This window comes from Balearica regulorum, chromosome Z (assembly GCF_011004875.1).
Source record: "Balearica regulorum gibbericeps isolate bBalReg1 chromosome Z, bBalReg1.pri, whole genome shotgun sequence".
NCBI classification, from domain to species: domain Eukaryota; kingdom Metazoa; phylum Chordata; class Aves; order Gruiformes; family Gruidae; genus Balearica; species Balearica regulorum.
The window spans coordinates 29,190,950-29,204,567 of NC_046220.1; the positions used below are offsets into that span (position 1 = coordinate 29,190,950).

Genomic DNA, 13,618 nt, shown 5'->3' on the forward strand with positions numbered 1-13,618 from the left:
TTTTTGGTGGCTTTTTGTGACTAGAACTTATCTGACTGATACTTGTGTCTCAAGGTTTCTCCATGCTGAATTTTCTTCTGTTTCTCTTAGTACTGACTTCCACAGTCCCCCTGACGTTTACTTATGGCACTTAGCTATGCTGAGAAATGCCGTTTTATAATGGTCTGAATTACCCAACATTAAAGGTAAGATAATATTTGCGTACAAGAATACTATTGCAATTAAAATATCTTCAGAAGATCGTCATGGAGTGCCATCAATTTCTGGTACACAGTTTAAACTCTGGTCATATTCTGTAGCGGTTGCCCTGCTTTATTTGGTGAGTGAGGTTGGTGTAATAGCACCATGCTTGAAGTAAGCCTTTGATGACAGACATAGAAAGTTTGGGAGCAGCCTGGCCAAGTTTTCGTCTTGGCATGTGCAAGGAAACCCAACAGCAGTGTGTTTCTTCATATCTCCCCGTTCAGAACAAGGAAGCTTCTCCATGGTCTGTTTCTTTCTTTTAAAGTTGAAAGATGCAGATGGCTGATTGAGGTGCAGTCTACAGGAGCCTGTTTATGAATAGCTTCATTACTGATATGGTTTTGTTGGTGTTAGCAAAAACCGAAAGAGGAGCGATTTTGCTTTGTTTTGTGATTTTAATATGTTGGCAAGTATATTCTAGGGCAGAGGATCATCAATCTGCCTTCTCTGTCCCATTCCCTCCCCACCCCTTCCAGCCAGATGTCAGTCAGATGAATTGTGCTAGCAGAGATCAGCTAGGTTTTGATACCAGCTTTTGGTTTTCATTTTCAATTCTGGCTTCATATTTACTCTGGTTTCTAAGTGTTTGCAGTCAACATATACATAACTTGGACTTATTTAGTTCTGTGGTGGTATGATTCCAGTGTTTGTTTTTTTCCTCAGAATGTATTTGAAATATGGTAGTATTAATCTAATGAGGAATCTTATTAAAGTTTTAACTCGGCTACTTTGTGAAGTTGTAATAAACCAAATGCTTCTAAGTTGTTGAGTGGTCCTAAAATAAATATGTGTCTTTAAATATTGTGCTTTTAGTATGCTAAATCTGGTGTAAAATGAATATACAGGTGGAATAATCTAGCAGCTCAAGTATGTGTTAAGGAAGGCACCTTGGCACAAATCATACTGTCAGTAACAAATTCAGAGTTGTCTGCATAGGGAATTTTACTGCTGTTATTTTAACAGGAAAACACGGTCTGCATAGCTTTTTTTTTTTTTTTTGGAGATACATGCTTCTGAATTTTTTTAAGGAGTACTGCTGATCTGTCAAGATTGAAAACAATCTTTTATATTTTAGTTGGATGGGTCTTTGTGGAGTAGACTTAACTGTTAAGAGGTGTGTATGTATATGTGGGCTTTGGAGCTAAACAAGGATTTTGGAGGAGGGTGAGCGTGAAAACTTTGTGTGGCTTTTATTTCCTTTGGTTGACTCCTGCATATTAATTTGAGTATTCTTGCTTCACCTTGCTCTTTTTAGGCTTCACAAAGAGTATCTGATTACACTCTGAATTCTCATTTCTTGTTTATTTTTAACTTTATTCATCTCAACTTATTTAATCGACTGTATCCATTTGTATGCTATACATTTGCCTGATCTAACTTAATTGATTTACAGGTGAAGCTAAGGCAACTTTTTTCTTTTAATCCTGTTACCTTGGCAATTGTGTAATATCCTACTAACTTCTCATTCCAGCCAATCAGATGACGATTCCGGGTCAGCATCAGGTTCTGGATCTGATTCAAGCTCTGGAAGCAGTAGTGATGGAAGCAGCAGCCAGTCAGGCAGCAGTGACTCTGAGTCTGGTTCAGAGTCAGGCACTCAGTCAGAATCAGAGTCTGACACATCTAGAGAGAAGAAACAGATTCAAGCTAAACCACCAAAAGTTGACGAATCTGAGGTAAAAAATATAAATGAACCCTTTGAGGGGGGATTATTTAAAAAATCATTCTGTGCAGTTAGTTTCAAGAGCAGCTTTCATTTAAGAAAATAAAAAGAGGTAAGGAATTTTTTTTAATTAGATTTTAATTTGGTTGGGTTAGTGAATGCATGTGCTTAGCTGTCTTAAGCATTGGGCTTAGTTTTCATGGATAAGCACTTGAATTAATACTTTGAAAATTCTCACATTTGTTAGTATTTTAAGTTAAATGCTTACCTAAATTTCATCATGCAGAAGCACACACTAATTTAGTGGAACTTATGGAAGGCAAAAGCACACTTAATGTTGTTTCTGAAATTCTGTTTTTTACATGGTTTCTCTAATGAGTATGTTCCTTGTATCAGTAAATGATTGTACAAAAATTTCAAGCTTAAATACAGTTGGCTTTCTTTATCAATAAGTCAGCTAAATTCAGGGAAAAGTAGTGTTTAGAAATATCTTAAATTCAGTGGGTGAAAATTATCCGTACTCTCCTGTGTTATATGGACTTAATTTGGGTGGCAGACCATATATAGGAAAGGTAGTTGTGTATTAGTTATCACAAGAATTGAAGACTGTTAAGGATTCTCTGTTATTTTTGTTCATGTATATCTGTATTACTGTATGAAGTAAAAACATATCAGCTGAGTGGTCTGAAAGGATATATCTGTGTCAGTTTCAAAATGTACTTTATAAAATGTTTTACCTTAACAATACCTACACAACTATCGTTACACATGCTGTAGAAATTATCTTGGCAATTACTATATAACAGTCTGTTCTGTAGCAATCTTACTACTTTACAAAGCTATCTAATGTTATTAGTGCATGCAGTATTTTGTGGTGATTTTTTTAAATTGATTAAATTTAAGATCAGTCTTAATAGTGATGCTACACAGGAAAAATAAATATGTGGTAAACTGGAGACTTTCAGTATGTTTAACTGACTCTTGCATCTCCATTCCTGTTCAGTTTTGGAAGTCTAGTCCAAGTATACTTGCTGTGCAAAGATCAGCAGTGCTCAAGAAACAACAGCAACAACAACAGGCAGCCTCATCAGACAGTGGTTCAGAAGAGGTAAATAACATAATTTAGATGTTTAAAATGTAAACATGCCTGTTTCATTGTCTCATATGTTAGAATAAAATTACGTAGAGCCAAGTTATATTCTTTAAGTGTGTGTAAAAGTCTAGTTTTAGTCTATAAAAGTAACGTTGCAATAACTGACATTTTTATAACACAAAGTAAAAATATTTCTAGTTTCTTGTTTTCAAGTGAGTTGTGCTAGATTTATAGCAGCCTTGATTATGTGGTGTTTTTAGGTAGATACTCTGTGACGTACAGACAAAATTTTCAAGCCACCTAGTACTGTCTTCCATTGTATTTTTGGCTTCTTGAGTTTTGTAAAGACAGTTAAAATGATAAAAGATTCTTTTCTACTTCTTTCTGTATAAAGATAGCTGCTGTGGTTTAAAAAAATTCTGTATGGAGCAGAAAACTACATTCTTGCAAATTTTGTAACAGTTACTATAAAAGAGTTCTTGTATTTTAAGAACGACACTTGTATTCTAGGTATTCTAAAACCTAAATTATCGGCTAAGGAAATGTTGGCTTTGTGCAGTAGGCACATCTAGTGACTATGAAATGGAATTTATTTATAAAGCAGACTTTTTTTTCTCCATCATTATAAAAGCTGTGCAGTGTAGTCATGCTCATTTGGTTGGATTTCTGGTTTAACAGCTCATCATTAAAACTTAAACACAGAACTTAATCACCTGTCATTAAAACATTAATTTACAGCTGTTGTTAAGTATGCTCTTCCTGAAGGATGCTTTTCAGGATAAAACTTAATCCAAACTTAATCCTGATGAGATTGGTTTTAGGAAAAATCTAATTTTAAGAGGGTTTGTGTTTCTCTTCTTTAAGAAACATGCTACTCTTAAAATTTTCTTAAACTGGTGTTTAAATGTGAAAGAATATGGAAGATGAGAAAGCTCTTGAGGGTAGGAGATTTTATTAGGAGTTTGATAGAACCATCATCTTGATTAATTTGGGGCAGCTTAAACCATGACACTTTTTATGTAGGCACAATAGCTTATTTTTTAAGATGGGTTTTTTCGTTATGTTTTCTAGAGCTGTGCTGGCACAATGTATTCATAGATGGATAAATACAAAACCAACAGCAGTCCTTACCTCATTCTGCATTAACAGCTACACTGCAGGGGATGAAGAGGGAGGCATGAATAACATGCCTCCAATTTGAAAGTGGGAGCTGATTTATCTTTTTAATGTTAGAAGTGCTTAATTGTTCTTGTGATAATGACTTGTTGTGGTTTTTTCTTCACCTGCAGGACTCATCAAGTAGTGAAGATTCTGCAGATGATTCATCCAGTGAAACAAAGAAGAAAAAACATAAGGAGTAAGATGTTTTCATAAGTAATATCACATAATTTTTTGTCATAGTGACATATACTCATAACTTATGCTTTATTTCTCCACACTTGAAATGCTTAAGTTCCCTTTTTAATTCATCTTGATCTTGTGTTTCCAATTTTGATAAATGTTTTGGAATATTTAAAATAAACTCTAAGGAACATATATATTATATTAATTTATGAGCAAAAAAGTCTGCAGTATTGTTCAACAACATTCGTCAGTGCTTTTATTTTTAAAATACTTCGTTGCAGTTTATTTTTGAGCTGAAGGCCGTCCCTAAAAATTCTTGTACAAATGGGAAACTACTTAAGTAGGTTGTCTCACAACGAATTCAAGTTAGAAGCCCTTAGTTAATGCCAAATTCTTTTGGGGTTTTTTGTTTGTTTGTTTGTTTTCCCTCTGACATGTTTAAAAGTTGTTATAGTTCTGACACTAATTGTCTTTATTGACTAGCAAAGAATTTTAACTGAAAATAAGCTCCTTCTAAGGGATAAATCAAAAAGTTTGTGAAAAGGATTTTACATTATTATTGTGGCAGTGACCTGTGTTTTTTATGAATGGTGTGTAGAAATTGAACTGTTCTATCATTCCTCTTCTCCCCATTCATAAATCTCCTTGGTGTTCAGGGCTGCCAGTGTAGTACCTTAAAGAAATGGTAGTTGGGGAAAAAAAAAAGAGGTTAAAAAAAAGTGCTAACAATGCACAATGATACTTTCCTAGCAACAAGCTGTCTTTTCTTAGTTAAGAATTTGATTGTGTCTAATATCATACTCTGTTACAGGAACAATATTTAAGTTTAGGAACCTGTAACCAAATCACTTCATACACCCAGTGCTTGAATTTTTGTCCCATGGATCTTCTGAACAAGTGTGTCTGTAGTTATCTGACATGCAGATCAGAGGTTTGGTACATGATCAAGCTATAGGGGGTGGTGCTTTATATCTGTGTTTTGTATTTCCAAATAAATATAGGTCATGGATTTACGTCAGGTTTTTTTTTATTTACTGTTTGTAGAAAAAGTATTTTAATAAGAAATTCTGTACCATCTGTACAATAGACACATAGATGTATTTGTCTTGGATGACTGGAACAATGGGAATGTAATTACCTCCAGGACCCAGTGTCCTGGAAGACAGGAAGGAGAGAGAGATCAAAGCACTGATTCCTAGGCTTCCTGATTGGAAATTTAAGGAAGAGATTTCTTGGTAATATTCCAGCTTTGATGAACTTTATTACTACTGTAGCACCTTGGTCAAGTAAACCTAAACTTGATGTTAGTACAAAGATTTAGCAATGTTTCAATAACGTATACCAGATTTTTCATCCTTTCCTCGCAAGATACTGTTCATCAGTCCTGTTGCAAAGTAGATCTCAGCTAGGCAGGAACAAGAAGATCTTGCTGCTCAGTCACAAATGTCTTACTCATAGTATCTTGCTGGTTGTGAAGTGCTGATGTAGGAGCTTTTGGGAGCCAGTGCCACTCATAGGTTGCTACAATTCAAGGTTTTCTGGGCTTTTCTCAAATTTACCTCTATATTTTTTTGATTCCTGTGCCAAAGTTGCTGATTCTTCACATGGGCCACAGGGACCGTAAGCATTAGACAATATGGGGCTCTCCAGAGTATAACATGACAGGGCTTTATGATTTGAGCATATATAAGTTCTGATAAATACCTATCTCTCTGGTTAGACTTGTTAAGTGCTTTGGTTTCTTAATGTCACATTAACTCATTTCTTCGTGCTGAAATTTATATAGAAATCCAGATTTTTGTTTTATTTTTGATTTTAAATCTGCCTCTTGGTAACAGAAAACTTAGTCTAAATTCCTTTGAAGCCATTGGGCATTTTTATTTATCTGGTACTCACTGATGACAATTTTCTGTCTCATCAACTGAAATAACTGTTACAAGATTTTTATTTCTGTGAGGAATGTTGAAATTACATAGATAACCTGTGGATGAATACCTGATTTTTAAATTTTTTTAAAAAGTAAGTTACTCTTTTTGTCTTTCAATATCTACAGTGAAGACTGGCAAATGTCGGAATCAGGGTCAGTATCAGGAACTGATTCTGATTCTGAATCAGAGGAAGATAGGGAGAAAAGCAGTTGTGAAGAGAGTGAATCTGACTATGAGCCAAAAAACAAGGTCAAGAGTCGGAAACCTCCAAGCAGGTAGGAAGTCATACATTTGGATACTCTGGTACTATTTCTAATAAGCAATTGAGTATTTACTACTGTACATGCAAATGAATGCATTAATGCTTATTAAAATAATTTCAGTATTTTCAAAGCTATGGAAGATGTTACTATATTAATGCTTTCTAGTGAATACCTTTTCCTATCTGCTGTAACTGAAAGTGGAGCAACTGAGCATTCATGAAATAAATGTATTCAGAAAGCGATACAAGAAGACTTAAGTTGTCCCTGTTGTAACATCATTGTCGTATCGTATCTTACTGTCTTCAAGAATTAAGCCAAAAAGTGGGAAAAAGAGTGCAGGACTGAAAAAGAGGCAACTTGATTCATCGGAGGAGGAGGATTATGATAAGAGAGGATCTCGTCGCCAGGCAACAGTCAACATTAGTTACAAAGAAGCTGAAGAAACCAAGACAGATTCTGATGATTTGCTGGAAGTTTGTGGAGAAGATGTCCCACAAACTGAAGAAGATGAATTTGAAACTATAGAGAAGTTCATGGATAGTCGAATTGGCCGAAAAGGAGGTAATTTTTTTTTTTTTTGTATTCTTAAGATCCTGGAGTGCATTGTGGTGCAACTTCAGCAAATGTTATCATTTGTAGGTCACCTGTGAGGTTTATATACAGCAATAATTTTAAAGTTACCAAAAAGTCTTCTTGTTTTGTCTTTCATATTCATAAGGGTGTTCTTTTTTTAAAAGTCCCTTCTAAGTGTTGCAAAGTAAAATGTAGAATAATTGCATACCTAAGTAGAAAATAAAAATGAAGTAGAAGATAACTCCGTATTGCATAAATGCCTACCATTTTTTTTACAACACTGTTTGTATAGTTTAGTGATACTTGATCAGTATAAATTATACACAGTGGAGTGGAGAAAGTGCACTACATAAGAAAGCTGACTAGTAACTTGAACACTGAAAGATGGTGTTGGCAAGGCTGAACCACTGAGGTTATGATTTCAGTTATTGCTGTACAATTTGTCTCAATAAAGTGCAGTGTGTGGATTGACTACAAAATGTGTCTAAAATTTCAGTGGTGCTTTTGCATGTGAACTCTTGAAAGTATTTTGTGAATAGTGGTAGGCATGTCATATTTCCAGCAATAATGCGATGCAGTATCTAGCAGTTCTGCTTATGTGTTTGAGCCTGCAGATTAAGATTCTGATCATGAAAACAAACATACAAAAAACCCCCCAAACCCTGGGCTCCTTGCACTTTAGAGCTACCTTTCGCCATTAGTTATACCCAATCTCTAAAGTTTCTCACCCATCTCAGAACTTGCACTCTTCTTCCTCTTAACTTTGTTCTCCCATGCTGACCCAAATTCTAGCATATCCTGCTCCAGTGCGTAGTGTTACTGCTGTGGTCAGAGCCTTTGGAACTAAGCTTCTTATATTATTCTTGCCCAGATGATGTTGCTGCTTGTGCTGTCTTTTCCTGTTGCCACTTTCTGTTGCTTTATCTGGCCCCTGCAGCTTGCTGGGCTCATTTCCTTACCTGGCTGTCCTCACAGAAATAAGCCCGTTTCCTCCTGCTAGCATGCTTCAGCTGTGATACAGACTGTACTTAATTAAAAATTTTCCCAGGTAAGATAACAAAGGCAGAAAAAGTAGTAAAACATGTTTAGGGAGACATAGATTTATAGTATCCCTAGTAGTAGGTTATTGCTGTCTCAAAGGCTGACCAAGCATAATGTCAGATATCTCTTGTATACTCAGTCGAGAGTAATATACCAAAGATGATGACAAGCAGCATTAGTGGAGCATTCCCTGGTGATCACATTAAAAACTAGGAATGCAAAGAAAATTCTCATGAGAAAAGATACAATATTGTAGGTTAGATGCAGAAGTTTGGCTTGCTTTTTTGATTCTGACTACTTGTGCATGTGTTAGCATATCTACGTCATAATTGTTCAAATAAGAGTAATGACATGAGAGCTGTAGATACTAGTCAAGTACGTGCTCATCTAAAATTATCACTGAATGCTTTCTACACTACATTTCTTATAGGCTAACTTATGACAATGCACACTTAATTAAAGCTTACGATGTGGTTTCTTTCTCAGCCACGGGTGCTGCAACCACCATCTATGCAGTTGAGGCAGATGGTGACCCAAATGCTGGGTTTGAAAAGTCAAAGGAGCCAGGAGAAATACAGTATCTTATTAAATGGAAAGGTTGGTCACACATCCATAACACTTGGGAAACTGAGGAAACACTGAAGCAACAAAATGTTAAAGGAATGAAGAAACTGGACAACTATAAGAAAAAGGATCAGGAAACAAAACGATGGTGAATATTTTTATGTAGACTTCCACAATACTTTTGTAACAATTTAGTAACAATGTAGATGTTCTTTTGTGTTTTTGAGACCTGCTACCTCTTTTTGAGGGCATAATTTGACGTATCTATGCAACAGGAAGACAAAAACTTTAAAAGTTGAAGCCTCCTTAACATATTGCTGTAAGATTATTTTCTGGACCTGATTTTCATAGAATCATATGATTTTAATGTGTGTGTAAATAGACTTTAAATAAGATTGGTAGTGTTTAAAAGTAAATAATAAATTGTAACTTTTACTGACTACTGTTATACTTTGATCAGAGTTCTTCAGGAATTGCTGTAGAGATTAATGTTTTCTTGGTGCATTAACCATTTCGGATTACTTTGAAGGATTCAGTTTTCTTGGCTCAAGCCCGAGAACAAAAACCTGAAGAAATCCATATTTTTAAAGTCACCTTTCTTGTCTTCAGTTTTATTGGTGTGTTTAATACAATCAATGAATACTGGTGGGATTTTTAGCAACTTAATCATAAGACGGATTCTTGGAGAGTGAGCCACCCTGAATACTGTTCCATGAAAATACTCTGTAAAGTACACTACTTACTGTTCAGATTGAGTGTTCTGAATTAGCTGCATGAGTGTACCACCTGTAGAGTTGTGTCTCTTGATGAGTGTTCTCAGTCATGAATGATGAGGCACCTAGGCCAGATGCCACAATTTTGCAGCGGGAATATCTAAGCTGTACTTTCAAAGAAGCTCTCCAAGCAACATTCCTGTGATGCTTACATTCAGAGCTTTAGAGTTGCCAAATTTTCTTAGTTTTAGAACTATACAGTGTATTAAGTGTTGTAAATTAATTCCCATTACAGGCTGAAAAATGCTTCTCCAGAAGATGTGGAATATTACAACTGCCAGCAGGAGCTTACAGATGATCTACACAAACAATATCAGATTGTGGAAAGAGTAATTGGTATGTTACAACCTTGCAGACAGAAAACAGTGTTTAGAATTCTGTACGTTCACTGCTTATATGTTGCATTTGTAGTTAAGAAATTTAGAATGTTAGCATCACTAACTTTTTAATCCAAACCAAAACTTCAGGTAAAGAGAGAAGTTGTCATAATGTCTGTGCTATGAAGATAACTTATGTTGTATTATTGCCTAAAACAAGTGTTTTCATAAGATACAGAAGTAAAATGCTGATCAGATATCTCTGGTGTATTTCTGCAGCTCATTCAAATCAGAAATCAGCGGCTGGTTATCCAGACTACTATTGCAAATGGCAGGGTCTGCCTTACTCAGAATGTAGCTGGGAAGATGGTGCTCTCATTGCCAAAAAGTTTCAGGCACGCATTGATGAGTATTTTAGCAGAAATCAGTCCAAGACCACTCCCTTTAAGGATTGCAAGGTGAGTATGTAATTTACAATGGATTTATAATCAGTTGTACTGGGTCTGGCTGGGATGGAGTTGGTTTTCTTCATAGCAGCCTGTATGGTCCGTGTTTTAGATTTGGGACCTAAACAGTGTTTATAGCATCAGCCAGAAAATTGGTGTGTTGAACAGTGCTTGCACAGTGTGAAGGCCTTCTCCATTTCTTGCTGTGCCCTTCCTGCCATGAGTAGGCTGGGAGTGGGCAAGGGGCTGGAGGGAACACAGCTGACTCCAACTAACTGAAGACATACTCCGTGCCATTTAATGTCATGCTCAGCGATATAACAGGGTGGGCTGAGCAGAGGGTTCAAAGGAGGCTGTTGCTTGGAGACTTGCTGGTCATCAGTGTGCTGGTGAGTTAATGTGTGACTCCCTTTCTGTCACTTGTGGGTTTTTGTTTTGATTGGTTGGGTTTTTTCTTTCACCGAGTAAACTTTTTATTTTGACCTACAACTTTTTCTCACTTTTGCCCTTTCAATTCTTTCCCATCCTGCTGGGGTAGGGAGCGAGTGAGCAACTGGGTGGTGGCTTAAGAGCCGGCCAGGTTCAAGCCACCATGTCAGCTGTGATGGTAAAAATGTGAATCTTCTATGAATCCAGAGATGCATACTATGAAATATTTTTGAAAATTGTTCAGAATAGTAGTATATATAGTAATATATATGGAAAATATCTCTACTAAAAGTAGTTTGGTGTAGATATCATTCCCCTGCTTTTCAACTGGCATTCAAAGATTGGCTTGTTTAGTATTGTAGTTTATTTTAAAAGTAAACCTCAAATGAGTTAATGTCACTCCCATTGTGAAATTTAGATTACTAATCAAACTAATTTCAACTTATAAATTGTTTGGTGTTTTTATATGGCCTAGTTTTCGTCAATGATGACCCAGTAGATCCCTACTGCTATTTTTTCTATAGGAAGACATTTTGGTAACTGCAGTCAGTAATAGGACTGATGATCAATTTACTTTTGACAGGTTCTAAAACAGAGGCCAAGGTTTGTTACACTAAAGAAGCAACCTTCTTACATTGGAGGACATGAAAGTTTAGAGTTAAGAGATTATCAGTTAAATGGATTGAATTGGCTTGCTCACTCATGGTGCAAGTAAGTATGGTCTGAAATGAGTTTTTCTGTTTGTAAATTGTAAGTATTTGTAGAACTTTTAAATTGATTTTTCTGTATTTTTTTGAAGGTGGAGGGTTTCATACAGTAAGCTCAAAATAGAGATCTGAGGGGAGTGGTTTTGCTCTAATTAGTACCAAAGCTTATCATTCTATGGCTGTTCTGAAAAAACAGCTAAGGTCTGTTGTTGCTTTGCTTTTAATTTCTTATGGGGGTAAGTCCTATTTTTAAAAACCAAACCTAAACCAGTTAAACCAGGAAACACAAAGCAAACTCTTCAGAAATGTCAAAGTAGTGTTACACTTTGAAAATTAGACTAATGAGGAATATTTGCAAGCTTGTTGTCAATGTTGTTAATTCAAGTATTAAATGGAGTGTCTGTGTGTGGAAATTGTTTTTGTGGAAAACTAATGGGAATAAACTTCTTCAAGATTTATAACTGCAAAATCTTGGAAGCTTGTATGAGTGGTTTTTATGCCTAAAGGTTAATAATATCATCTTGTCCACTTCCTCCCCCTCTTTACACTCTTCTAATTCTTTTTTTTTTTTTTTTTTTTTAGAGGGAATAGCTGTATTCTTGCAGATGAAATGGGTCTGGGCAAAACAATACAAACAATTTCTTTTCTGAACTACTTGTTTCACGAACATCAACTGTATGGGCCTTTCTTGCTGGTTGTGCCACTTTCTACCTTGACATCTTGGCAAAGAGAGATTCAAACTTGGGCTCCTCAGATGAATGCTGTGGTTTACTTAGGAGATATAACTAGCAGAAATATGGTGAGTATTTCTCTTTATCATTGTGTATAAAAAAAAAGGCTTGTGTATAAACAAAACTCACATCATATTCCTGTACTCTGCTAATCTCCAGTATTTTGGTTAGGACTGAGCAAATACTGAAACACTATTTGTTTAAGACGCAAAATTGAAAGCTTAGATTTTGATCTCATATAAATGTGAGTGAAAGATTTTCTTCCTACTTAATAGCGAACAGGATTAAGAATTTAGTCTTGCATTTGAAAACAAATTACCTTCTGCCATATGATTATTTAGGTGGATATAGTAAAAATAAATCTGTAAGCAAACCAGTTGTGATCTTAATTTAGTTTCTGAAAGTTTGTTGGTTTGTTTTCTTAATGTTTTCTGATTGATAAAGTAAAAATGTTTTGTGGAAATTCTTTGCTATTTATTCAGAAGTTTAAACAAAACATTTTTTGAGTGCTTAGACAGGTTGGAAGTTCAGTCTTGTGTATGTTAATATGTTGTGCTTCTGTTTTGTGATCATGTTGTTGTATGTCATTAAATATTTACATTGCTGCAGTACTTAAATTCATCCCAGTGAACAAGAGCTTTTGTATCTAGCTTATAGTTCACTTGATTCTCTTTGTAGATTAGAACTCATGAATGGATGCATCCACAGACCAAACGATTAAAATTTAACATACTTCTAACAACATATGAAATTTTGCTGAAGGATAAGGTAATCACACTTCTCAGGGAGATAAAAATAATTTATCCAGTGTAGAACTGTCTTTAGACTTGCATGTATTTGGATTGTGTATCATGAAATTTATGGAGAGTGTGATAGCTTCTGCTTTTGGAAGTATGACAGTGCGTGGCTTGGGTTTTGGGGGTTCTTTTGTGTGGGAGATTTTTTTAATGCTTTTATATTTTCTGTATGTGTGCTGAGGCTTTCAGCCTTTTTCCATTTCGTTAAGCGGGTAACACTTCTCTTTCTCTAGTCTGCTTGGGATTCTCGTTACCACAATAATCTCCCATCTTCAAGAGCTCTACTTCTTTGCAGACCACCATCAAGGAACTGAAAAAGAACCAAACCCCTAGCCCAAAACGTGATATAGAACTCTGAAATCCCATATAGTTTTTCTTTGTTATTTTGCATACAGTAGTATGACTACATGTATTAATAATGTCTGCATAGTGTGAGCACACACAGTTATTGTTAATCCTTCTAACAGTATATGGAAACTTTCATAGATAGTCAAGAAGTAGAACGTTTTTACTTCATTTATTTGTACATGATGGGAAGAAGAGGTCAATAGTGATTTGTTTTTTCTGTCATGTAAGACTTAATGTGTATCAAACTTTTGGCCATTTTTTTTCTTTATAAACTTAATTTATACTTTCTTGGGATGCTTACACAGCCTTTCATTGCATCTGGCAAACGTAAAAACCATAATTAGTACTAAAATTGTAT

General features: G+C 35.4%; 1 protein-coding gene across 4 annotated transcripts in view; it reads left to right on the forward strand.

Moving 5' to 3' along the window:
• The window catches only part of CHD1 (chromodomain helicase DNA binding protein 1), a 56,887-nt gene that overhangs the window by 17,880 nt on the left and 25,389 nt on the right, over positions 1-13,618 (forward strand). For all 4 annotated transcript variants that reach the window (XM_075739392.1, XM_075739391.1, XM_075739390.1 and 1 more), the window contains 11 exons: positions 1,715-1,919; positions 2,910-3,014; positions 4,289-4,356; positions 6,397-6,546; positions 6,842-7,095; positions 8,635-8,860; positions 9,721-9,821; positions 10,082-10,260; positions 11,261-11,388; positions 11,967-12,183; positions 12,794-12,883. In XM_075739392.1, the coding sequence (XP_075595507.1) occupies positions 1,715-1,919; positions 2,910-3,014; positions 4,289-4,356; positions 6,397-6,546; positions 6,842-7,095; positions 8,635-8,860; positions 9,721-9,821; positions 10,082-10,260; positions 11,261-11,388; positions 11,967-12,183; positions 12,794-12,883 (1,723 nt within the window). The remainder of the gene's footprint in view (positions 1-1,714; positions 1,920-2,909; positions 3,015-4,288; positions 4,357-6,396; positions 6,547-6,841; positions 7,096-8,634; positions 8,861-9,720; positions 9,822-10,081; positions 10,261-11,260; positions 11,389-11,966; positions 12,184-12,793; positions 12,884-13,618) is intronic.